Raw genomic sequence first — 25,114 nt, forward strand, 5'->3', positions numbered from 1 at the left:
CCTCCACAGTGCAAAGCCAGCAACCCTCCTGTCTAGGCGGGATTCTCCCTAGGCTGCAGGGCGGGACTGAGAGGTGCGAGGGCTGCTTTAGATGCCAGGCCCTTTCCCGGGAGCCCCGCCCAGGCCCCGCCCAGGCCCGGCCGCAGCCCCGCCCCGGCCCCGCCCGCGCCTTGCCCCGCGCCCACACTCAGAGCCCGAGCCGCGGTCGCTCGTCTGACCCGAGCCACAGCGGCCGGAGATGCAGCGGGGTGCCGCGCTGTGCCTGTGCCTGTGGCTCTGCCTCGGACTGCTCGACAGCGAGCGTGGTGAGCCCTCCGCCTGCCCCAGTGTACAGCTGGCCACGAGGGGGGACATTTTCCCTGGGCAAATGGTGGGACCTCACCGATGGGAGACGGGCGGGGGACAGGGCCCGCGGGACCCTCCGGCACGAGACAGGGTCGGGAGCCAGGGATTCAGACACCGGAAGGAGCACGGCGAGTCGGGCCGGGCTTGCCGGGATGAGGAAAGGGCGGGGACGGGGCGCGGGGCTGCACCGCAGCTTAGAGGTGGTGCTCAGTCCCCGACTGCGCTCCACAGTCTGTGGCTCAGCTCCCTTGGACCTGGGCCCCTTCGTGCTGCACCCTCAGCCTGGATCCTTCGCTTGCTTACACGCTTTCCCGCGAAGTCCAGGCACCGTACTGTTCTGTCCTCGAACCCGAGAGCACTGGGGATTGTACCCCCGCGCAGAGGCTGCAATCCCCGCCGAGTCGTAGACCTGGGTGCGCACTTCCCGACACCTCTAGTCTGCGCTCGAGATTGGTCCTCCAGAGGGAACTCTGGTTGGTGTCTACCTTCCCCAGGCCAAGGACTGCGGGGGCAGGGGCTCGGGATCGTGGGAGATAGGCGCTGTGTGGCGGATTGGGCGCAGGTGCCTGTTGGAACTTGAGGAGAATCTTGAGTCGGCAACTCGTAAGTGATCAGCATGGCAGAAGAGGCAGAAGGCCGGCCCTCGCCGTGTTTGAGGGGTAGGACCCCGGAAGGCCAATCTAAGGATCTTGGATCATAAGGCAGGGGCCGACAAGGACGGGTCTTAAACACAGGAGAGGCAAGGTCTGGTTTGTGATGGGAACATGACTGGAGGTTGCTGCTGAGGGATTGGAGGGAAGAGAGTGTGGGGGATGACGGAGGGAGCAGAGAGGTATGGTTGTTCGGAGATGTCAGGATAAAGCAGCAGGAATAAGGGGAGGATGAGCTGGAAGCCCATGCAAGATCTGGTGACCGTGGAAATCAGAGGGTGGAGGAGGGGTAATGGGTCCCCAGTGGTTGAGGGAGGAGTTCTGGGAGGTCTGAAGGGAAAGATGGGGACCTCGCTATTTTTAAACACCATGGGCATTGAATAGTGGCTTTACATGCTTCATTTCTTTTAATCCTCACAAGGGAGTGTTAGACCCGTTTTACAGATGGGAACACTTAGACGAAGGACACTTATAACTTCCCCCAAAGTCCCCGGGAAGCCAGTAGTAAGGGAAATTGTCAACCCAGGTCTTTGGAATAACAGAGCTCTGTTCTCTGTGCCTATATGGGCTGAAGAGCTGAGGATAGTGGAGGTGAGGAAGGCGTGGGTGAACCTAGAGGGAGGAGGAGGGAGGAAGACATCTATCTGGCCTCCAAGTCAGGGCAGGTCTGAGCAGAGGGGCTGCCACTTGGCCCTTCCTCGCTTCCCTGCACCCTGCCCAGGACCAGGCTCTCACAGGTGCTCAGCATGTGTTAAGTGACTGAATGAGTTTGGGAAAGAGTTGAATGGCGCCATGGCTGGGCTTTGGGGCAGAGGAGTGGGAGATCCCACCTTGAGGTGACATCCAGCAAGCACTGGGTGTAGTGTCCAAGGCTCAGGAGAGAGGCTGGGCTGGAGAGCTGGAGAGGAAGCAGACCAAAGGGTCTAGGATGGGAACCTCTCCCCCAAGGAGGGGACCAGAGAGGGAGAGGCTTCCAGGGAGACGGGAAACATTCGGCATGCAGGGTTTGAGGAAAACCAGGAGAGGCTTGTGTCCTGGTGCTCCTGAGTGGAGCAGAGTGGAAGGTGGAGGAGGGAGCGGGGATGAGGTCAGTCTTGCAGTGAGTGCAGGTGATTCTTACCAAAGTTGGGCAATGAAGGGGAAGAGAGAGTATGAAGCTAAGTGGCCCTTGGAAGGGGGGTGGACTAGGTCATGGCTCGTGGGGAGATGTCCCATGGAAAACAGACCATTGCCGCTGTCCCTGAGCCTTGCATTTGCACCACCCATTTCTGGGCTGAGGAGGGCCCTAAGAGCTGCCAGCCTGATGGGGGATACTGGAGCAGAAGCATAAACACTCCAGTGCAGCCAAGTGTCAGTGCAGCCAGAGTAGGAGGCCAAGTGCTGGCAGGTGAGCAGCCTGGCCGTGAAGCTGACTTCAAAGGTGTGATGTTGGTCCCAGAACGAGACTCTTGTCCTAACTCTACCCCTAAATTCCTTGCTATATCACCTGGGCTCCTCTCTTCCTTTCCTTGTGCGTCAGTTTCCCCATGCATAGGAGTGCAAGAAGCTGGCAAGCACTGAGGGGCTGTGCTTGGGGTTGGGCTTTTTGCCCCAGTAGTGTCCCTGTAGAGAAGGTAGAGGTGGCAGAGGTCACCTCCAACAGACTTTGTCTCTTGGAGCTTAGTCTAGAGTGAGGCTATTTGTGCCTCTGAACAGTGGGCAGTCAGCTCAGGGACATGGTGGGGAAGGAGGCAACTGCTGGGAAGCTTGGTTGGCCCAGCCTGAGGCTGCTGGCTCCTGCCATGGGCTGAGGCACACATGACCATCCCAGCTCTTCGCTGTCCCTGCTCCTCAGCCCTGAGCCAGACCCAGGTGTGGGGGTGGGGGTTGTGGATGCAAGTCAGTGCAGGCAGAATGTGGGGGCTGGGCCCATCTTACTTGGTGCCTGTGGATCAGTGGCTCAGTGCTCTGGGGACTCAAGTGTAGGTGCTGCTCACATCCCCAGCATGCCGGAGGCACCAGGTCAGTGTGGCTGAAGGCTCTCTGCCTCCCCAGAGCCCAGTGCCCACATGGCCAGGCACCAGACTGGGCATGAGGTATAACAAGGGGACTGTCTGGCCAGCTCCTTGCTGTGCCATCCCCACCCTGACCCCCAGGCAGTGGCACCCCAACCTGGGGAAGGGGACTGCAGTTCTGTGCAAGTTGAAAGGTATAGTGTCTGCTCTAGGCAGTCTAGGGAGGATTGGACCAAGCACATCCTGCAGGGGTTTCCTGAGCGCCAGACTAGCAGGAACACAAACATGGTATCGTAGCCCAGGGGCGAAAGTGCTCAGTGACCCAGTGGGGCCCAGCTGGTGGCTGTGGGCTGCTTCTAGCTTGGGGCTTCCTGGAGGGGCCTGCAGACTCCAGGGAAAGGGATTCCAGGTAGGGCAAAGACCCCCTCAAAGGCCCAGAGGCAGAAGAGTCAGATGGTGATCAGATGAAGCTAGACTCCTAGGGGCGGAGAGATGAGATGGAGGAGACAGGCAAGTGGAGGTGGCAGGAGCCAGCAGCACACCTGGAAAGGGGAGGTCTGAGCAGGGAGTCACCTGGTCAGATTCCCCTGAAGGCATCACCGGAGGGGTAAAACCAGATGCAAGCCCACAGCAAGGAGGCTGTGGGTGAACCCAGGAGATACGCCAGGGAAGGAGGTAGCAGGGGATGGTGGAGAGAAAGAGACAAGTGCCAGTCTCTGGCTTAAGCAACAGAACAGGTCATGAAATTGTTTACCAGATGGGGACCCTGAGAAGAGGAGGAAATGTGGGGAAAGATGAGACACTCCACTAGGGAGGCAGGGCCTCAAGTCGAAGGCAGGGAGGAGGAAAGTTGGGAGCACTTGAGTGTGATGAGGCAGAGGGGAGTCGGGGAACCCAGGGAAATTAAGTGGGGTCTCAGCCATTAGGGGAAGTTCTTCTCTATGTCTAGCTTACACCCCTCCTGCTGCCGCTTGGGTGTCCCCCCACCGCCCCGCCATTGTAGATTTCTCTCCACTAGGGCCTAGCCTGTGCCCCACAGCCCTGAGATACCCCTCAGAGAGGGGGGATGCATAGGGAGAGGGGTCCGGAGAGCCTCTCACACTCCTTGCACCGACCTCTGAGCAAGACACAGCCGACGTGTCCAGCTGGAGCCAGGGATTCCTGAGTTTCGATCCTTTTCAGACACTGGCTTCCTCTGGGATCTCGGTTTTCCGGTCACGCCAAAGGGAGAAGCCTGGGAGCAGGAAGATGCGGGCTTTGGTGCTGGCTGCCGCTGAGGCTGGGTGTGGCTGACAGCAGGCACGCTGCTGCCTGGCTCTGGTGCCCCAGGCCACCCCCATCCCCGAGGCCTGGCTGGGGTGTGGGTGGCCCAGTGAGCAGACACAGGTTTCAGGGTGGCAAGTGGGGGAGCCCCGCCACGTGGCCAGCGAGGTCAGCATGGGTTCATGGGAAAGGACTTGTCAGCCACAGGAGAGGACATCCTGCCTGCATTTCCCTCTTCCTGCAGCAGGAGCCCATGGCCCAGATTTAGCAGCGCTGGGGGGCCACCTCTGAGCCAGCTGGGCTGTCTGATAACACCACCCGTCCCGCTGCCACAGAGCAGAGCCCTGATCCCAGAAAGGCCAGGGCAACTGCCTGGCACAGTTGGCTGCACCCACAGCTGTGCTGCACTGGGAGCTCCACATCTACCAGGGTGCCCTTCCTCCCCATCTCACCCCCAGGGGGTACTCAGGCAGCCCACGGTCCCACTCAGCCTCTCCAACACTCCCTGCTTCCCAAAATTGCCTCTAGGCTGCTTCAGCAGGACCACTCTAAAACAAAGATCTGAGCCTTCCTCGGGCCACCCGCCCCCGCCGGCCCCTCTTGGGCTGATAGTACAGGCCCTCCTGCTAGGGTCCCAAGGGCAGCCGTATGTAGCCTGACATCCACCTAGCCTGCACCCATCACATACCCCAGCCTCAGCACATGACCTTTCTCCTGCTCCAGATACATGCAGAAGGCTACTGAGAATTCCAGGCAGAAGGTTATGCCGCTCCAAGTGGGAGGGGTCTACTAGGGCGGGAGGGGGGCTTCATTCCCACTCCCTGTGTGCCCCAGGAGCACAGAATCTAGGCTTTCAGGTAGGTTCAGGGGAAGCTCTTATCCTTATCCAACCTAAAGCACCATCCTCAAAGCTATCCTGAATTCTACCAAATGGAGTTTTGTTTGTATGAAGCAGCACTTATGTGCACACATACACGCACACACACTTGGAGTGTCTACCAGTGAAATGGTTAATCAAATTTCTTCACATTAGCATGTGTGAAGATTTTAACCTTGTGACATAGGCTATTGTGCCCATTTTAAAGATTAGAAAATTAAGGCCAGAGGAATGAAATGGCTCATTAGATGCTAGAGCAGCTTTGAGGGAAGTGACAAGTGTCTGGTGCCTGGTGCCAGATGGCATAGGGGCTGAGGGGCAAGAAGGGGCAGGCATGGCAGGTGTTGTCCACATTCTCCAGGGAAAGCACTAGAGAGGTGGGCATGTGGGATCCTAAATTTCTGACCACCTCATGGACATTTTCACCTTGATGTCCTGTACAGCTTTCAAAAGCAGCATGCCACTAGACACATTGCTTTCCCCCAGGCCTACCCCTGGCAGATGTGCCTACTTCAGGGCAGGACATCTGCACCTCCATCCCTCGCCTCCACACCTGCCCACACACTGTGTGCTGTTGCTTTGTTCCCTGGATCCTCAAAGCCAGTCAAGAACAATCCAGGGTCAAGTCCATGCTGGGGATGCCACCCTGGAAAGGCTCTCATCCTTGCACTGAGGAACTGTCAAGTGCAGTGAGTCAAGCCGCTGCATGAAGCTGTGGAAACATGCAGAGAAGCCCCCAGGAGGGGACCTAAAATTGCGACCCTGGGGCTAGAGCAGGCACCAGGCAGGTGACGAGAGTGACTGGTGAGTCCCTTGAGAAGATCAGATTCCATCCCTAAGTAGTGGAGAGGCAGGAAATTGTTTTAGGCAGAAGAGTGATTTGTGTTCTAGAAGACTCCTTTGACCACTGGGAAAGGCCTGGACCAGTGGGGAGACACTGGTGTGGTGAGCCAGAGGAGGGATTTTGAGGCTGGCCAGGCAGTGGGGTGGCAAAGAAGGGGACTGGAAAAGGCAGCCCCAGAATGTCTAGGGGTGGCACTCGGGCTGGAAGGCATCTACTGCTAAGCGTCTGAGCTCTGCGAGTGCAAAGCACTTTGCCAAGTGGCAGGGAGAGGAGAGGGGCAGGCCTGGTGCTTCCAGCCACGCTGCTGTTGGTGCTGGTTCTGAGGAAGTATAGAGTAAATAGCAGCTTCCCATAATCCTGTCCCCCAAAGATAACCTCTGACTAGCAAGTTAACCTCTGTGCCTTCGTTTTCTCATCCGCAAAATGGTAAGAATAGTACCCAGGGGGGCAATAGAGGGGTGTGGTATGCACAAGTGCATAGGCTGTGCTGGCATACAGAAAATGTTTGCTCTTGTTGTCTGTTGTTGTAACAGGGTATATTGAGGTAAGCAGAATTTGGGGGTCAAAGTATATGAGCATTTTTTTTTAATTACTGTGAGTGCCTGTTTGTCCACATCCTTGCCAACACTGGGAATCCTCTATAGTTTTAACACTTGCTCATCTGGGTCGGGGATACTTCTGTGCCCTTTGGCTCATTGTTCTCCTCAGTGGGTGGTGTGGCATGAGGGCTGGGGGCGCCTGGCAGGAGACATCTGGGAAGCAGAGTCCTCTGGGGCTGGAGCTCAGGAGAGCTGCCAGGGAGGGTGGGGGGCTCAGAGGTAGGCTTGAAGCCCTGGGGTTGTGCCACCTCCGGGAGGAAGGAGCGCACCTTGAGCAGCTCCAGTTAAATGAGCCACCAAGAGCCTAAGGCTGGGCCTGTAACCCGGGGCCTTTCTCTGGGGCCTCATTCCTCCACACCATGCTCCATCTGTTCCACCTACCTGACAGTCCAAGGTCACCTGCACTCTGGTCTTTGCACATGTCCCTCTGCCCTCTGTGCCCTCCTCCTGGGCCAGCAAGCTCCTGTTCAGTCTACAAAGCCTATTTCAACTCACAGGAGCACTCCCTCCCACTGGCAAGGCTTTCTCTGACCGTCCCCCACCTTGGCACTTTGACCAAAGCACAGAGTCACAGTGAGATGCAACTGCTGTGACATACAAAACAGTGGACAGACAGTGACAGTGAAGGTCTCAGTGTGCCTGAGCCAGCAACAGTTTATCCTTACAATGGTTCTTAGTGTGGTATTATGGTGGTCTGTGGTTCCCAGTAATCTTGGGGACAATTCTCATTTCATAAGTTTGGAGCAGGGGAAGTGACTTGCCTGAGGTCATAGTCAGAATGACATTGTAGGGTGTGCAGCTGGGCTCACGGGGCTTCGGGCACTCTCTCTCAGTACAGCCCCTCCCATCTCAGCCCTGCAGGGTGGGAGGTAGGAGGACTGATGGACTATTGACCTCACCCTTGACCTCTGGAGGCACAGAGGCTGCCATCCAGGTGGTGGGGGGGGGACTCCAAGACAGAACACCCCTGAGCCTTCTTCCAAGGTCTATGCACAAGCCTGGCCCCAAGAATGAAGGGAGAGGGCCTTAGAGCCGGCTCTCCAACTCGGCCCACCCCTGGGACTGATGCATGGAGACCCCAACCTGGCCTCACCTGCCCCCAGTGCTTTCCCCTCAGCTTGCCTTCAATCTGCAGCCATGGGCCTGGCCCTGGCTGCCTCTGTCCTCCAGGGCACAGATGCTAAGGAGAGTGTGGACCAGACTAGCAGGACTGCAGTACAGCGCCTGTCATCCACCAGGTGACCATGACATTTCCTTGAAATAAGGAATTGCAAATGCAAAAACCACTACTGCTACACTCTGCCAGAGTATGTAGGGGCACCCCTGAGCTTACACACCATCCTGACATCATCCCTGGGTTGGTTGTGCTGAACCTGAGGACAGAGCCATGGGCCAATGACATCCTGGCCCCCAGGAGCCACACAAAGGTACAAACCTTCCCCATGTGGTGGGTGAGGGCCTGGTGTGCTCAGCAGGTGGATACTGGGTGTGGCTGGTGTCTTGACTGTGTGGCAGAAGAATTGGGAGGTGAAGCTGGTTAGAAGGGGGGGCCTGTTGGGCAGGGCATCACCCTGGAGGCCGGGCCAAGGGCATTCACAGCTCCAGAGGGCCACAAGGAGCCAGTGAAGGTGTCCGCTGGGCTGAGCAACAAATTGGAGGCCAGGAAGGAGACTGCTAGGGAGCAGAGAGGTAGGGAGACTGGCACTCGGGGTGGCAGTGGGAGAGAAGGAGATGGAGAGATGTGAGGGCTGAGTCCCAGGCAGGGATGGGCCTGGACTTGGTCAGACTTGGGCTCCTGCACAGCTGCTGGTTATCACTGATGTGGAGCCTGGAGCCTCAGTTTCCTCATTGCTGACTGGACTCGTGATCCCTCCCTCCCTCCCAGGCTACGTGAGGATCAAATGAGGCAGTGACTGCTGGGCTGTGGTTCAGTGCCTAACCCACAGGACTTCCCACCCCTCCTGCCTGCCCCTCACCCAGGATCCTGGTGTGCTGCTTCCACAGCCAGCGCCTGTGGCTGACCCCAGGGTCCCACTGCCCAAGGCTGCTGACAGCACAGAGAAGAGGAGGTATGCTCTCTGGCCTCCCTGACCTCGGCCTGGCGCCTGCCCGGATTGCTCTGCTCAGGCTAGGGGGCCAGGGCTGCTGGCCAGGGGAAGGAAGAAGCCAGTTCCTGGGTCAGGAACAGGAAGGCAGGGGGAGTGCGGCAGAAGCCAGGATGACAGTGCTTCCTGCTTCGGGAAGGGAAGGACAGCGGGGACAGACAACAGCCAGGCAGGAAGGATGCACCTTCTTTGGGGTTTCAGGTGGGGGCTGGGCAGCACGGAGCCTCTGGGCATGGCAAACTAGGCCTGAATCTGCCCCAGCTGCTGAGCAGCCTGTACAGATGGTCACCAGGGAGCCTGGCCTTTAAAACCAGAAACATCTTTTCCAAAGGAACAACAAGGTTTGACAAAGCTCCAACCCAAAGAAAGACCTCAGAGGTTTGTTAGGCCAACCAGTCAGCCATTCATCCCTCCTTCCATCCACCCATTCTTCCATCCATCCATCCATTCATCCATCTATCCATCTGCCTGTCCATCCATCTATCTGTCCATCTGTCCTTCCATCTAGCCATTCTTTCTTTTTTCCACCTTTCCATCCTTCCATCCATCCATCCGTCTGTCCATTCAGCTAACCATCTTTCCTTCCATATTTCCACCCATCCATCCATCCACTCAACCTTCCATTCACCCACTCATCCATCCATCCATCCATTCGTCCATCTGTCCATTCGTTTATTCATTCAACAAGGATCTATGGAGCCTTGACTCTCTGTCAGTGCTAGGCATGGAGTGGGGTAGAAAAGAGGACTGTTTGGGTCCCCACAGCCTGGAGGCCATGGTGGCTGGAGGACAAGAATAGGACGTGAGAGTGGACCAAGAGGGTGTGGAGGGGGGGCGGGGGCCAGGCCACGGTCAGAAGTTTGGATTTTCTTTAAAGTGTAGTGGAAAGTCACTGACGAAATTTAAGCAGGAGCATGATTTGTCTCCTTTGCGTTAACTATCACTGTCAACTGTGTGAAGGATTGGAGGAGGGCAAGAGTGGGCCAGGGGCTACTGTGGGGGTGAGTGCAGTTGGTTAGGCTCCAGCAGGAGAGTGGGGGCTGGCTCTGGGATGCTTTGGTGGTGGGTGAATGGGCCAGGGTGGGAGAGGTGGGCATCCACAGGAGCTCCCATCTGGGGAGGTGGGAGCTATCAAGGAGATAGCTTTGGCAGGGGTGGAGAGGATGTGAGTCTGCAGTTCAGCAACAGAAATGTGGAACTCAAGGTGTCTGTGGGATGGCCAAGTGAAGTGGCAGCTGGATACTTAAGGCTGGAGTTGAGCAAAGGGGTCTGGGCTAGAGGTAGAGATTTCGCAAGTATATGGACGCTTAGGAGAGAGACTGGTACAGAAGAGAAAGTGAGGAGCTGCAGCACTTGGTGTTGGACAGAGGGGACGGAGGACGAGGGGAGAGTGAGCTCACAGAAGCTAGCAGAAGAGGGAACAGCTCTGCTCTCTGCCCTGGAGGGCCTCCCACAGCAGCATGGAAGTCACAGGATACCTTGACCAGTGGCTCCATGAAGCAGGGGAGGGGGCTGCACCCTGTGGGAAGATGAGCAAATGTGAGAGCAAGGAGTCAGCGAGCAGAGTTTTTGCTAGGAATGGGAATAGAAAAGAGGAAGGGAATATAGGATCAAGGAATTGAGGAGTTTTTGTTTGTTTATAAGATGCGGGATGATTCCATAGAGAAAAATTGGTAATCAGGAAAGAAAGAAATTATCTACAGTGGTCAGATCTGGGGGGTTGGGATCCCTAGCTCAATGGAGGGCTTTGCCTTGGGAGCAGGAATGTCAGAGAGTTTCCAGGGCCTAGGGCAAGGGTGTGGGATTTAGATGTGGGAAGATGAGGTGTCTCCATCTGATGGCTCTACTTCATTAGTGCTGAGAGTGAGAGAGAAGGGAACACCCTGAACTGCAGCCCGGGGGTCATTTAGGGTCTGCCAAAAGGAAAAGAAAGGGGAGGCAGCAGCATGGGGCTCTGGCTTTGTGCTGCAAGCCGAGCCACTGAGGGACATGGGTGCTGCAGGGTTGCGGTGGAGAGCAGGGGCAAGGGAGCATTCAGAATGATGGGCCATGGGACATGCAGTGCCAAAAGAGAGGTGAGGCCAGGAGGAGGTAGCAATGCAGAGGGGTCCTTGGCCTCAGAGTTTTGATGAGGTTGAAGAACTTAGCAGTGGTGGGACAGTGGCACCTGGCAGGAGGCAGAGGAGGCAAGGAGAGAAGTGCAAGAAGATAGGCACTCAGTGATGGCACAGCTTCTGGTGGGGACCAAGTCCAGGGTATGCCCAGGAAGTGAGGGGCTGAAGGGAGGAGGGAGGACAATGGAGATGAGGACTGCAAAGGCCAGGGTGCTGGTGACTCACCCGTGTGGATGTCGAAGTTATGAGGAATGGCCTGAGTTGGGGTGGAGGGGCCTGAAGAGCTCGGAGCAGAGAATGAGGGGAAGTGACCAGGACAGCAGCTGATGACAGCTTTAGTGGGGAGTGGCTGGTGCTGCTGGAAAAGGGGAAGTGACTGCAAGGAGTTCTCTGATGTGTGCAATGGGAGCAATAATCACCCCAGGGGCAGTGGTGTCCTCAGAAAGCCAGGTTTCAGTTAAGGCAGGAAGGATGGAGGAGGACAGTGATGTCTGCAGTGAAGACTACTGATCACACAGGGTCCAGTGGAAGTGACTGAAGAAAGAGAAGCACTGGGGAAATTCAGGGCACGTGGCAACAAAGGAAAGGCTCTCTCAGATGGGTGAAATGGTTGGCAAACACTATGGATCTTCCCGTTTAGCACACTGATGGAGATGCTTCCTTTGGTGGTATGGTGGCCTCTAGGGAGGAAACTCCTATAGGCTCCATCCCCCATCCATCCACTCAACCCACCCACCCTCCCACATATCCATCCATTTATTCATCTGATCATCCATCTTCCATCCGACCATCCTTCTATCCATACCCTCAATCTTTGGTGTGCACCTCTTTTGTATTAAGGTTAGAAAGATGAATAACATACAGCCTCTGTTTGGATGTGACCAGAAAACCACAGTTCAGTCCAATAAGTGTTCTAACACCATGAGCCTAGGAGGCCAACACTGCCTGAGTAACAGTGACTGCCCCATAGAGAAGGGACTCATGAACTAGACCCTAAAGAGGGAGCTCCACAGGAGGGAAGGAAGTACAAATGTCCAGGGCAAAAAAAATTAGCAGACAGAGACTTCAAGATATGAAAAACCTGGCACTTTGGGACAATGGTGAGAGGTCTGTTCCTCTCAGATGTGTCAGGAGTTGAAGCTGGAGAGAAGGGGAGTAGGCAGAAGGGAGAGGGCTGGGGTCCCCCACTTTATCTTAGAAGCAAAGAGGAGTTGCACAAGGAAGCTGGGCTGACAAATGCCATAGCTCTGTTGCCAGGGTGCCAGGTGTGTGCCCTGGAGGAGCACCCCAGAGAAGGGGACCCTTGCTTGGCCTCCCCAGGGGCCCCAGGGCAATGCTGCAGGCCTCACCATGCAGGCATACATAACCCAGGGCAGGTGGGTCCTGGCCGCTGCACCTCTCCTCTGGTGCCCACATGCCAGCCTCAGGCCTGACTCCTGACTGGTCCACAGGGACAGCCAGTTCTTTCATCCCCTCACAAGTCCAAACCCAAGTCCATCATTCCCCTCTCCCCCCACTTATGTAGCTCAGAGGCCAGTTTGCCTGACACGGCTTTATTCACTTTCCACTGCCTGGAAAATCCCTACTTCTCTTTCAAAGCCCATCTTAGTGGTGTCCGCCTCGGATTCCTTCCTGGCCCCTCAACACCAGAGCAGAGCCTACCCACTGTGGGGCTCCTACACCCCAGCAGCCCTGGGGGTACATGGTGGGGAGATGTGATGCGGGGGCTGGTACCACCCTGGGGAGGAGTGGACCTGGTGGCAGAGCCCAGGGCTACTTTCCCATCTCGGGGCCCCAGGGTGGGGCCACTGTCCTGAGTGCCAGGAGTGGGTGCACTGGATTCGAGTTAAGGAGAGACTTCAGTGTTCACAGCATCCGGCTAGATGAAGGGCTGCCTTCTTAGGGCTGTGGTGTAGTCCAGCTGGAGGGTCTCAGTTTCCCTGGCTGTACTAGATACTAGTGGGATTAGATGCTGGATGAGGGCCTTCTGCCTCTGACCTACGGTGGTGGGGTACCTAGAAAAGTTTGGCCAGCAGGAGGCACAGAGGGAGAGGCCAGCCAGGCCCTGGCAGCCAACTTGTCCAGGTGATGCTGAAATGAGACCTTGGGGTGCAGAGTGTGCCGTCCTGGTGCCTCTTCCTAGGGCAGCTTGGGATCAGGGTGGTGTAGAACCAAGTATGGTGGGGATTCCCCCAGCCTCTGCCTCCCACAATTAGCTGCCAGGGCAAGACCCCAAGCCTCAGGGAGCTGGGCTGGAAAGGGCAGAGGAGCTGAACCTGTAGGACTGGGGGCTGGGGCAGGATAGTGGGCTGTGCCCCCCAGGAGGACAGGGACTTGGGGGAGGGACAGGACGCAGCCCTGGGCCTCCGGCCACACAGTCCTCTCTTCCTGTTGTCTCAGGATGGTCCTGGCAGGATGCATCTGCTAGAGTTCCAGGTCCAGACCTCCCCTGGGGCCTGCTCCCACCCTCCCCCAGGATCACACACACACACACACAAATTCACATGCGTGCACACGCAGACATGTCAATGACACACACACAAAGTCACACACAACACTCACATATCAGTCCTATAAACACAGATCTATGCACACACAGAGACGACACACACGCGTGCATGTGCACACACACATGCAAACACTACACACACTATCCTGCTGGGAGGAGGATGGGGAGTAAGGAGCTGCGTGGGCAGCAGGGCCAAGGTCCTGGAGGGCCACAGGACGGTGTTTAACCAGGCGAGGCAGTTACCTGTTTGGGGATTAGCCCTTTTGGAGGAATGGGGGGCTGAGGCAGGGAGAGCAGGGAGAGGAGAGCTGGGGCAGCCAGAGGGCGCCTTGGGGGTGAAGAGAAACTGATGGAACCAAGGACATGTGAGCTGGACTCCATGGGACATGGGAGAGGGCGAGGTCACAGGCAGAATTCCAGGGAGAAACCGAGGCCTGAGTTCTGTGCATGTTTGGCAGTCTGCACTGTGCAGGTCTCCCTCACAAACAGTAGCTGTGCATCTGGGGGGAGGAGCCTTCAGGCAGAAATGTGGGGGTCACAATGCCGAGGAGATGTGCTCCAGGCCTCACCCAATGTAGGATGAGGCCTGTGGTCTCCCCTATTGACTTCATGTTGACAGCTCTGCTCATGCGGGGCTAGAGGTTCAGTCCAGGGCTCAATCAGGGCTCACTTGGGGCTGGGCCCAGTCTGCAGCCAGGGGGCAACCTGAGGTGGAGGTTACCAGTTGTCTTGGGGCCTTATAGGTACTGCTCAGGGCTGAGAGCCTAGGCAGCCCCTGCCCGGGGAGGGGCCCATCAGCACCGGATGGATGTCATCATGTGAACTCATGACCCAGTCCCATGCTAACCCTATCTCCCACCCCAGGCCTGGCGAGTGGCTACTCCATGACCCCCCCAACACTGAACATCACGGAGGAGACACACGTCATCGACTCCAGTGACAGCCTGTCCATCTCCTGCAGGTATTCAGCCCTCAGCCAGGAGGGCAGGGGACTGGGTCCCTCCTACCTGGCAGGCCAAGGAGACTACAGAAGGCCAAGCAGATGGTGGCGGAGCACCCAGAAGGCAGCCTCTCCCCAGGGCAGAGGCCTCGAGGCTTAGGGTTGCTTCCAAGTGGCTTGAGTTGTAGGTGCCTGGAGGCATAGACCATCCCCTGCTCTGCAGACACAGGCACCCTGCACCCACCCCCATTTCACCCATACCCACCCCTCTTAATTTCATATGGACCACAGATCAGTCACCCTGCATCCACCCTTGGGTCACCCCACACTGACCCCAGGCCACCCCATGCCCATGCCCAGGTCATCCTGCATGGACCCCAGGTTGCCTGCACCCACCCTCAGCCACCCTTCACTGGCCCCAGGCCCACCCACACAGACCCCAGACCTGTTATCTTCCCTGCAGCCCCAGCTATAATCTGAGGCTCAGGCTTCTCTGCAGGACAGCCTGCCACATGCAGGCCCAGGAGCCAGGCAGAGGCCCCAAGGGTCTCAGGGAGCACCCTGCCCCAGGTTCATGGTATGTGCCCAAACGCTGGTCTGCCCTGACCTCTGGGTGAGATAAGCTATGGGCCAGGCTTGGCTCCTGAGGAGGTTCCACAGGGACTGTCCCCCAGGGCTGCAGCCTGGGCCCCTCTTGATGTCCTGCATCCTCTGCCAGGGGGCAGCACCCCCTGGAGTGGGCCTGGCCAGGGGCTCAGGATGCACCAGTCACAGGGGAGAAGGACGGCGAGGACATGGGGATCGTGCGAGACTGTGAGGGCACAGATGCCCGGCCCTACTGCAAGGTTCTGCTGCTGCAGCAGGCCCACGCCAATGACACGGGCAGCTACCGCTGCTACTACAAGTATATCAAGGCTCGCATTGAGGGCACCACTGCAGCCAGCACCTACGTATTTGTGAGAGGTGAGAGGGGTCCAGCACTCACCCATGCGGCCACTCAGGAGCCACAGGCAGGGTCCTGGGTCCTGGAGGGGTGGCTGGCACCTGCACCCCCACCCCCAGCCTTTGAACCCCATGGGGCTGCCCTGCAGCCTCAGACCTGGGCAGAGACCCCCTGAGCCCCGCCTTCCCCTCCCACAACATGCCCCCTCTCCTCAGACTTGGAGCAGCCATTCATCAACAAGCCGGACACACTGCTGGTCAACAGGAAGGACTCCATGTGGGTGCCCTGCCTGGTGTCCATCCCCGGCCTCAACGTCACGCTGCGCTCGGTACAACCCCACGCCAACACCCACCCTGGATCTGGCCCTCCAGTCCTGTCCTTGGGAAAACTGCTGCTTCTCTGGCCAAGAGGAAGGGGGCAGCTGGGCGCTGACAGCCACCATGTCTCTACAGCAAAGCTCAGCACTGTGGCCTGATGGGCAGGAAGTGGTGTGGGACGACCGCCGGGGCATGCGTGTACCCACTCCCCTGCTGCGCGATGCCCTGTACCTGCAGTGTGAGACCACTTGGGGTGGCCAGGCCTTCCTATCCAACCCCTTCCTCGTGCATATCACAGGTAGGGGCTGCCTAGGGCTGTAGGGCCCTCACCCAGCAACCACTCCCCATGTCTTGGGAGGAGAACTGCAGGAAGAGGACAGGGACCCCCCATTTCACAGTAATGAAGCTGTAGGTGCCATGGTTTGGCTGGTCTCAGTGGGTGCCCTGTACTCTGTGCACGTTGTCCTATGAGGGACATGGGGGTCACTGTGTGTGTGTCACCAGGAAATGAGCTCTATGACATCCAGCTGTTCCCCAAGAAATCACTGGAGCTGCTGGTTGGGGAAAAGCTGGTCCTGAACTGCACTGTGTGGGCTGAGTTCAATTCGGGTGTCACCTTCGACTGGGACTATCCAGGGAAGCAGGTGAGGTCAGCAGCCCTGCCAGGGGCTGTGACTGAATCATCCCCAGGAATCCCCATCACTACCCACACTCACCCTGGTCAGGCACACACTTACCTCTGTGTAGAAGAGGTGCAGGCTCAGTCCTGCCCCAGGAGCCCCTGTCTGATACAGAAGTTTTCCTATCCTGAGGAAAACTCTGGGTCTGGGTCCAAGGCTTCTGGAGCTATTGCTGGCTGGGCTGGGGTGTGTGCCTATGGGGGTTAGTTCTCTCAGAGCCAGCCTGCTCTGACCCTATGCTTCCCCTGGTCCTGGGCAGGCAGAGCGGGGTAAGTGGGTGCCGGAGCGGCGATCCCAGCAGACTCACACAGAGCTCTCCAGCATCCTCACCATCCACAACGTCAGCCAGCACGACTTGGGCCCATATGTGTGTCTGGCCAACAATGGCATCCAGCAATTCCAGGAGAGCACTGAGGTCATTGTGCATGGTACGGCCTGTCAGGTCATTGTGCCCAGCATGGCCTGGGCTAGGTCAGTTGTCAAGCCTGGGGAACAAGGGTTCTTGTGCAGTGTGGGCCCAGGGTCATAGGTCATGGTGCACCTGAGCAGTGTGGCGTCCAGCCAGAGGGAAGGGAGGGCCGTGAGTGGACGGACTGCCCGGTTCCCACACCACAGAAAGCAGGGCATCTGGCCACTGGGGGTGGCTGTGAATCCCTGGGTGGTGGTGGGTCAGCAATGCTGGACCCAGCTTTACCCTGATGCTTCCCGTCTGGCAGAAAAGCCCTTCATCAGCGTCGAGTGGCTCAAGGGTCCCATCCTGGAGGCCACGGCAGGAGACGAGCTGGTGAAACTGCCCGTGAAGCTGGCAGCATACCCCCCGCCGGAGTTCCAATGGTACCTCCCTCGCTCCTGCCCCTCACTACCCACCAGGTCCAATGCAGAAAAGAACCACAGGGAGGGAAGGGCAGCATTCTCCCCACCACGGCCTACTCCTTGAGACTTGGATGGGGAACTGTCCCCACTATCAGAGCCTGCACCCTGGGCAGGGAACCCTTATGAAGATTCTAAGGAATATGCACATAATGCGATATTTTGGCTAGAGGAAAGGTTGGCCTGAATTGCCGCTAAACTGTGAAAGAGTGTAAATACCGGTCTCCTGTTATGTGTGGGTGTGTGTGGGCACAACATAGGGCTTTATCTAACTGTTTCCTGCACCCACTCAGCCTCTCTGAGGGCCCCCGCTGGAGGGTGTCATAGAGGGATGACTTCAGGTTTCCTAGGCCCCTCTCCAAACAGGTTGCCACACCCAGGATCCTTCTAACCAGAATTTTGGAGATGTCACAGGGGTTTCACAAATTATTATGGTGCTGGGCCCTGGGCTGATGTGTGTGGCAGTGGGCTAGAACTTCCGGAAGGCCTTCAGGCTCCAGATCCCCAGTTCTGGTGTGTGACCTGAGAGTATGGTCTCCCTTGCAGGGTATGCCAAGTGTCAGTGAGGGGTCCCTCACTGGTGGCTTCACCCTCACCGGGCACTCCCAGAGAGCTCCCAGAGAGCTCAGGAAGGCATAGCACCCCACCATGCACCCTTCGGCCATCTGAGCAGTCCACTTGGCCTGACCCTGGGAGGTCACACTCTAGCCTGACCCTTATCGTACACATGAGGAAAACAGGCCAGGAAAGGGGAATGGCATTCCTGCCCAAGCCCTGAGCCTCCTGGGAGGAGTCTGCTCCATTCTTTCACAGTTGGCCAGAGGAGCCTTGCCTTCCCAGCCAGGAGCACCTCCCACCAGGCAGGATGACATTTGCTGAAAGCCTGGAGCTGGGCAAGCAGAAGCCCAGACATTCTCAGCCAGCATCCCACTTCATTGGCCATAGGCTGGAAACAGGCTTCTCCTGGGAGAGCGCCCAGATGCCCTGGGCCTGCGCCTTCTGTGACCCTACCTCTGAGGCCACAGGCTTTGGGGTCCATCAGGGGCATCTGGTGCAGGACCGGGACCCTTGAGACAGGGTCCAGAAGGGCGCTGATGCAGTCTGGAGCCTCCCTCACAGGTGCGGTCTCTTGGAGACGCCTAGGGCCCAGTACCCTGCCCTTCAAGGCCAGTAGTACTGACCCTGTCTAGGAGGGTGGCCAGCTCTGTTGCATCAGAGATCTGGCCCAGGCCTGATCCTCTGGCAGCTGACTGCCTCTCACCATTCCCACCACATCTGGCCTTTCTTTTCTCACTTGGCCAATACCTTCCTCCAAGAAGTGCTCAGCTGGGCCCACTGTTCACAGAGACACCTGCCCCAGGGCACTAACGGTGACCATAGCTCCACAGGGGCCAACTCTTCCAGGTAATCGTGTGATGATTATGAGTAAGTGAATGGATGGATATCTAGTGGACAGACAGACAGGCTGGTCCTGGTTCCCAAAGCAGCCTCTGTGTGGCCGGCATCGGGCTGACCCTAAAGGCCATATCTTGGGTAGGCCTGACGACACCTGCAAGAAGGTTCATTTGGTTTCCCTGGTTTTCAGATGAGGACACAGGGGCTTGGGTCAGTGAAGCAGTTCACCTAGGATCACAAATGGGGCAGGTGGCAACCAGGATTCTGCACCAGAGACCAGCAGGCCTCACAGCCTTGGTCCTGCTCTGCCCTGTTGTGTGACTCTTGGCAAGTCACGTCTCTTCTGACTGGGCTGTGGTGTTGCAGCTGAGGGTCAGACCCCCGCATCCCCCTCACTGTTACTCTCTGCCCCGAGGGCTGTGCTTCTCCTAGTGATTCTCTGGCTTAGTAAACCAGGGTAAGGCACCTGCCTAAGGGAGGGCAGCTTCCAGGCAGAGTCCAGAGCTTGGGTTGCAGGAGCACTGCCTACAGTACTGGGGAGGAGTCTCCTTTGGGATGTGAGTTTATTTATTCATTCACATGTGCATCGAGCACCTACTTGTGCTGGGCGCTGCTCTACGTGTAGGGGATATGGCAGTGAGGGGACAGTCCCTGTACAGCTCAGTAGGGGAGACGGACAGTTAACAGACATACGTGTGAACACTAGCATGCAGATGGGCAGGCACAGGCCCGAGGGCCAGCTCCCGGTTCACACAGCTTCTCTGACGAGTGGGTGATATGAATATAGGAGAGAGGGAGACTTGCAGGTGTCTAGCATCCAAGCAAGGCAGGACAGTGAGTTGCATAGCCCTGGGGAGGGGGCAGGGCAACAAGAAGTCCCCATATCTGGAGAGCTCCAAAAAGGGCAGAGCCAGGGTCAGGGCTCCTGGACCCCCATGTGGTAAGGAGCTGTGCCCCTTGGGGACTGCACCTCCACCCCTTCACAGCACACACTGGTGAAGCCTATGAGAGACAGACAAGGCCCCCTGGGGACTGCAGTTGTCCCTGAGCCTATAGGTGTTGTGAGACCCGGTAGGTTGAGCCTGGAGACCATCCCCATAGCCTTTAGGCCATCTGTTCCCCAGTCCAGAGTCAGTTGCCGCAGCCCACACCCCTACTACTCTTCCCAGCAGCCTGGTCTGGTGCAGGAGGGGCCTCTTGCTCCTGGCCACTCCTGCCTCCTGACAGTATATCTCAGTTGTAGGGGCTGGGGTGCTTCATGGAAGGAGTGCCAGGACAGGGCCAGGGTGGGGTCCGCAAAGCCCCCTGAACTCCCTTCCTGGTCCAGGTACAAGGACAGAAAGGCAGTGTCGGGGCGCCATAGTCCACACGTTCTGGTGCTCAAGGAGGTGACGGAAGCCAGTGCGGGCATCTACACCCTCGCCCTGTGGAACTCCGCGGCCGGCCTGAGGCGCAACATCAGCCTGGAGCTGGTGGTAAATGGTATGTGTGGGCAGGACAGGAGAGGAGATGGTGGATAGGCGGGTGTGGTGGGGGAGGCTGACTGATTGGCTGTCTGCCTGTGTCCCCAGTGCCTCCCCACATCCACGAGAAGGAAGCCTCCTCCCCCAGCATCTACTCCCGCCATAGTCGCCAGGCCCTCACCTGTACTGCCTATGGAGTGCCCCCTCCTCTCAGCATCCAGTGGCACTGGCGGCCGTGGACGCCCTGCAAGACCTTCACCCAGCGCAGCCTGTGAGTGTGGCTCCACCCTGTCTCCCCTTACTTCCCAGCCCAATCTCCAACCTCAGTCATAACCCCCACTTACTGTCCACAGCCCTCCCCAGACCCCTGCTCTAAACCCGAACCCTATCGCGATTCAGGAATTGTAGCCAATCCCTGACCTCACCTCACCTGAGCAAGGCTCACTTATATCAGTCAGGCCGGGCTGGACACTGGGGATGGTCCAGCCCACCCACCTCCCTTGAAAGCAAAGCCCTCCTGACACACAATTGCATATCTGGAGAGGACCTCTGGGCACCAGGGAGGACACCTCTCACGAAACAGGCAGACCTAGGCTAGTTTTGTGAGACTTGTACCAAGCCCCAAGGCACACTAAGTATGTCCAATGCTCATCAGCTCATCTGTGCAGCGCTCACCATGACCCCTTAGAGAGGAGAAAAGTAAGGTCAGAGAAGGGATGTACCTTTCCTAAGGTCATGGCAAAATAAGCAGCAGATCTTGCCCCACTGCTGGGCCACACTGCCCTACCTGACTGGGCGCCAACAGGACAGTCTGGGAGAACAGAGAAAACTTGGACAAACAAGGACCTGGAATGGAGGGGCCAAGGTGGTCAGTGGTCTGGAAGGCACTAGAGAACCAGTGAATGGTGTTGAGCAGGGGAGTAACTAGTCACATTTGCCTTTTAGCAAGAGATCCTAATGGGCAGGGTGCAGGGTCACAGGCTGGGAGCTGGGAACCCAAGGGAGACAGGGTGGCTTATACCGGCAAAGGGGCTGTGGCCCTGGCATGATCAGTTAGGAAGGTTCAGTCAGGGTGGCCAGTCCACAACATTCAAGGCTCATAAGAGATTCTTCTAGACCACGAGGTTGCAGGTCCCTGGCACCTCCAAATGTGCTTCCCTCTTAAGCTCTACCGTTATGCTCTGCATGATTACAGAACCCTGGGGCCAACTCTGCTCCATTAGGGACAGACAAGAGCCTCCCTTGGGCCACCCCTTCCCCCCAGACCCCCATCCCAGCAGGAGACCAAAGGTGCTGGGATGCACAGCCAGCCCAGGGAGGGGCTGCAGCTCTAGAAGGGGTAGGGAGGGAGAGGGCTTCCTGTAACAGGATTGGTGACTTTGCTGCCCTAGGAGATCTGGGTGGACTTTGCAGGAAGGGACACATGCAGGTAGAAGCAGGAGGCACAGCAGACTAGAGGATAACCGCAGAGCCACAGGCTTGTGGTGCTCTGCAGGCGCAGGTCCTGGCTTACTGGGGAAGGCTGTGTCTGGCAGCTCATGCAGGATGGCTCGCCAGGCCCTGAACAGTGTCCCAGAAACAAAGCCTCCCCACCTCACTTCAGCCCAAGGGCCAGCCTTACCCACCATGATGTGAGATGAATCTGAGTAGGAGAAAAGCTTGACCCTACCCCCAGTGTGGGCCCTCTCTCCCTGTATCCCTGACCTGCCCTTGCCCCTTCTTGTCTTTCGCAGCCAGCGGCGGCAGCAGCGAGACCAAATGCCACAGTGCCAGGACTGGAGGGAGGTGACCATGCAGGATGCTGTGAACCCCATTGAGAGCTTGGACACCTGGACTGAGTTTGTGGAGGGCAAAAATAAGGTATGGGCCAACCAGGCCACTGAGTGGCTGGGGAAGAAGAAGAAAGGAGGCGGGGTGGGGCCCTCTCCTGGCCTTCTAGGTTTCCACTGGGCTTGCAGAACTCTTGCGATAGTAGCTGAGAGTCAGTAACCTTTCTGCAGTGTCTCTGGGCATCAGTTTCCCTGCCTGCATGTAGACTGTGGGGGCCAAACCTCCAACTGCTTCCCAGACAGGGAAGCTGAGATTCAAGGCCATGGGCCCAAGCCACCCAGGGCTAGGAGGGTTGGGGCTGGGGGCCGGCTCCATCCTTACCAAAGGCTGCTGAGCTGCTGGCTCAGGCTGGGGGCAATGCCTAGAAAAGGCCAGGCAGGGGAAGGACTGAACAAAGGCACCCACTTCCTACAGTCACTTCCTGTTTTCCTACACACCTCCAGAGCCTCTTCCTGTTCCAGGCTGGCCAGGAAGTGCCCGGCTTGGGGTTGGGGGGTGGGGTCTTTGGATGGTAGGCAGGGCCTATGGCCCTCTCTCCTCCTCTGCTTCCAAGCTTCCTACTCCCCCAGGCCAGAGTCCTTCTGGAGCCCTGGAACCCAGCCCCTCCCCTTGCCACTACCCAGGGCACTTGTGGGCACATCACAAAAGCCCTGGGGCGTTCATGGGCACATCACAAGGATCTCACACAGTGACCAGCTTCTCCCCTTGGACCACAGGCTGACCCTTGATGTGACCAGAGCATGAATCCTAACTCTGGCTTGGACCATCCCAGTGCTACCAGGCCCCTGTCCCCTCCTCGATATGGCCACAGCCTGAGCCCATCCACAGCCAGAGGTCTCTCTGGTCCTGCCTAATGCTGCCCTCTGACCTCAGCCACAGTTGAGGCCAACTGTCCATAGTGCTGTTCGTTGGGTTTTCTGGGGAGCCACCTCTTGCTGCTGCCCAAGGGTCTCACCACCTTTTCCCTGCCTCACCATTCCTGGTACTGTCTCTGAGCTTTGGTCATCTCCAGCTCAGAGCCTCAGTTTTCCCCATTACTCTGGTGGGCACAGCAACCTCCATGCAGAAAAGGAGGTTGGGGTAGGGGAACTCATGCAGGAAAGGGATCCTTATGCCTGACACATGTCCTGTCCAGACGGTGAGCAAGCTGGTGATCCAGGACGCCAATGTGTCTGCCATGTACAAGTGCGTGGTCTTCAACAAAGTGGGCCAGGATGAGCGGCTCATCTACTTCTACGTGACCAGTGAGTGACTTGGGCAGGCCTGGATGGAGGTCAGGAGCCAGGTGGGCACAGGAGGAGAACAGGCCTGGGAGAAGATGATATGCCTAGATTGGGGTCCATTGAGTTCTGGTGACCTTGAGGCACCCAGGAGAGATATCCAGTGTCCACTGGGCCCCTGGGTCTGGGCAGGAGGGATAGAGTTGGAGGTCATAGGCATATGGACTGGGGTGGTAATCCACTGGGATGGATTGGCACCGTCTGCCCCCAGACCTGGAGTGCCTCCCCTACGGGTGCCCTCTTGTTCCCCACAGCTCCGCCTAACTCCACTTCCCTCCCACCCTCTTCCTAAGCCCTGGATCCTGCACAGCAGCTGGTTCCTATGTGCATTTTGCCCTGGGGGGAAGGTCCATAGTTTCCTCAGATTTTCAAACTTGTTAGTGACCTCAGAAAAGCTAAAAAGATCATGGAAGGACAGTCACTGGGCCCAGAGATGTAGACGAGGGCATGTGGAAGAAAGATGGATCCAAAGAGAACACTTTGGAGGGGAGAGGAGCCCGTAGGAGCTTGACAATGAATGGCCAGAGGGACAAAAGGAAATTGGGAGGCATTGCCAAAAGCTAATGAAACCAGATTGTTTCAAGGAGAGGACAGTGGTGGGGAGTGTGGTCAGCAGTGAGGGAGAATGGGGACTTAGGCCCCTGCTGAGCCTGGTAGCAAGGAACTCAATGATGATCTGGGATCCTAGGAGAGGTAGGGGCAGCAGCCAGTTGGGGCTTGTCTAGGAAAAAGCTAGAAGGAGGCAAGGCCGGAGGAGACCCTGGTGGAAATGACTTCAGAGAGCTGGTCTCTTGTAAGTGAGAGGGAAAAGAGGGCTCCAGAGTGGTGTCCCTGCCCCAGATACATGTGATGTACACCCTTAGTTGAGAGCCGAGTGAGTCCAAAGGCCAATGAAAAAGGGAGAGAGAGCCCCTGGGCAGGGGGTAAGTGAGCCAACACTGTGACACAGCTTCATAGTAGTTCCTCCTCCCTCCCCAGCCATCCCCGATGGCTTCAGCATAGAATCAGAGCCATCAGAAGATCCTCTAGAGGGACAGGCCGTGCGCCTGAGCTGCCGGGCTGACAATTACACTTATCAGCATTTGCGCTGGTACCGCCTCAACCTGTCCACGTTGCATGACGCTCACGGGAACCCACTGCTGCTCGACTGCAAGAACGTGCACCTATTCGCCACGCCGCTGGCCGCCAGTCTGGAGGAGGCGGCGCCCGGGGTGCGCCACGCCACGCTCAGCCTGACCATCCCCAGCGTGGCACCAGAACATGAAGGCGACTACGTGTGCGAGGTGCAGGACCGGCGCAGCCACGACAAGCACTGCCACAAGAAGTACCTGTCAGTGCAGGGTGAGGCAGGCAGGGCCTGAGGGCAGGGCAGGGCGGCGCTTCCCAAGGAGCCTTCACCCCCAGCCCAGCATGCGCCTGGGGGGTCCATTCCCGAGCCCGAGCCTGCAAGAGCGTCACCCTCCCCAGCCCTTCTGTGGAGGTGCACAGCCCGGCCCTGACCCTTCAGCTTCGAGAGTTCCCAGCCCTGGAGGGCCCTTTCCTGGAGGGCCCTCCCGCTTTCTGAAGCTCCAATTAGCTCCGTCTCCACCCCGCCCCCAGCCCTGGAAGTCCCGCGGCTCACGCAGAACTTGACTGACCTCCTGGTGAATGTGAGCGATTCCTTGGAGATGAGGTGCCCGGTGGCCGGGGCGCACATGCCCAGCATCGTGTGGTACAAAGATGAGAGGCTGCTGGAGGAAGAGTCCGGTAGGGGGATGGACGTGGGTAAAGGAGGGAGGGGGTCCGGAAGCTGGTGAGGCCAGGCCCCAGACCTACCTGAACTCGAACCTGCACCAACTCGCTGCAGGAATCGACCTGGCGGACTCGAACCAGAGGCTGAGCATCCAGCGCGTACGCGAGGAGGATGCTGGGCGCTATCTGTGCAGTGTGTGCAACGCCAAGGGCTGCGTCAACTCCTCTGCCAGCGTGGCCGTGGAAGGTCCGGCCTCCCCTTCACGCCCCTCCACCCACCCTCCGCCTGCCCTTGGCGCCGTCTTCTCGTGGCCACCTCACTGCTAGTTGTGCCCACCAGAAGGGGCACTTCCCGCAAGGTGCAC

General features: G+C 57.8%; 1 protein-coding gene across 1 annotated transcript in view; it reads left to right on the forward strand.

Moving 5' to 3' along the window:
- Nucleotides 1-238: 238 nt before the first annotated feature.
- Nucleotides 239-25,114, forward strand: part of FLT4 (fms related receptor tyrosine kinase 4) — a gene marked incomplete at both ends in the record, with an annotated part of 36,637 nt that continues 11,761 nt past the window's right edge. Inside the window, 15 exons of the mRNA XM_082651867.1 lie at nucleotides 239-302; nucleotides 14,165-14,261; nucleotides 14,959-15,203; nucleotides 15,399-15,511; nucleotides 15,636-15,798; nucleotides 16,005-16,144; nucleotides 16,440-16,608; nucleotides 16,897-17,014; nucleotides 19,773-19,927; nucleotides 20,017-20,179; nucleotides 21,642-21,768; nucleotides 22,874-22,982; nucleotides 23,997-24,359; nucleotides 24,618-24,764; nucleotides 24,865-24,996. Coding sequence (XP_082507993.1) covers nucleotides 239-302; nucleotides 14,165-14,261; nucleotides 14,959-15,203; nucleotides 15,399-15,511; nucleotides 15,636-15,798; nucleotides 16,005-16,144; nucleotides 16,440-16,608; nucleotides 16,897-17,014; nucleotides 19,773-19,927; nucleotides 20,017-20,179; nucleotides 21,642-21,768; nucleotides 22,874-22,982; nucleotides 23,997-24,359; nucleotides 24,618-24,764; nucleotides 24,865-24,996 — 2,305 coding nt within the window. The remainder of the gene's footprint in view (nucleotides 303-14,164; nucleotides 14,262-14,958; nucleotides 15,204-15,398; nucleotides 15,512-15,635; nucleotides 15,799-16,004; nucleotides 16,145-16,439; nucleotides 16,609-16,896; nucleotides 17,015-19,772; nucleotides 19,928-20,016; nucleotides 20,180-21,641; nucleotides 21,769-22,873; nucleotides 22,983-23,996; nucleotides 24,360-24,617; nucleotides 24,765-24,864; nucleotides 24,997-25,114) is intronic.

Source organism: Grampus griseus (assembly GCF_964374135.1).
Source record: "Grampus griseus genome assembly, chromosome: 3".
Lineage (NCBI taxonomy): Eukaryota > Metazoa > Chordata > Mammalia > Artiodactyla > Delphinidae > Grampus > Grampus griseus.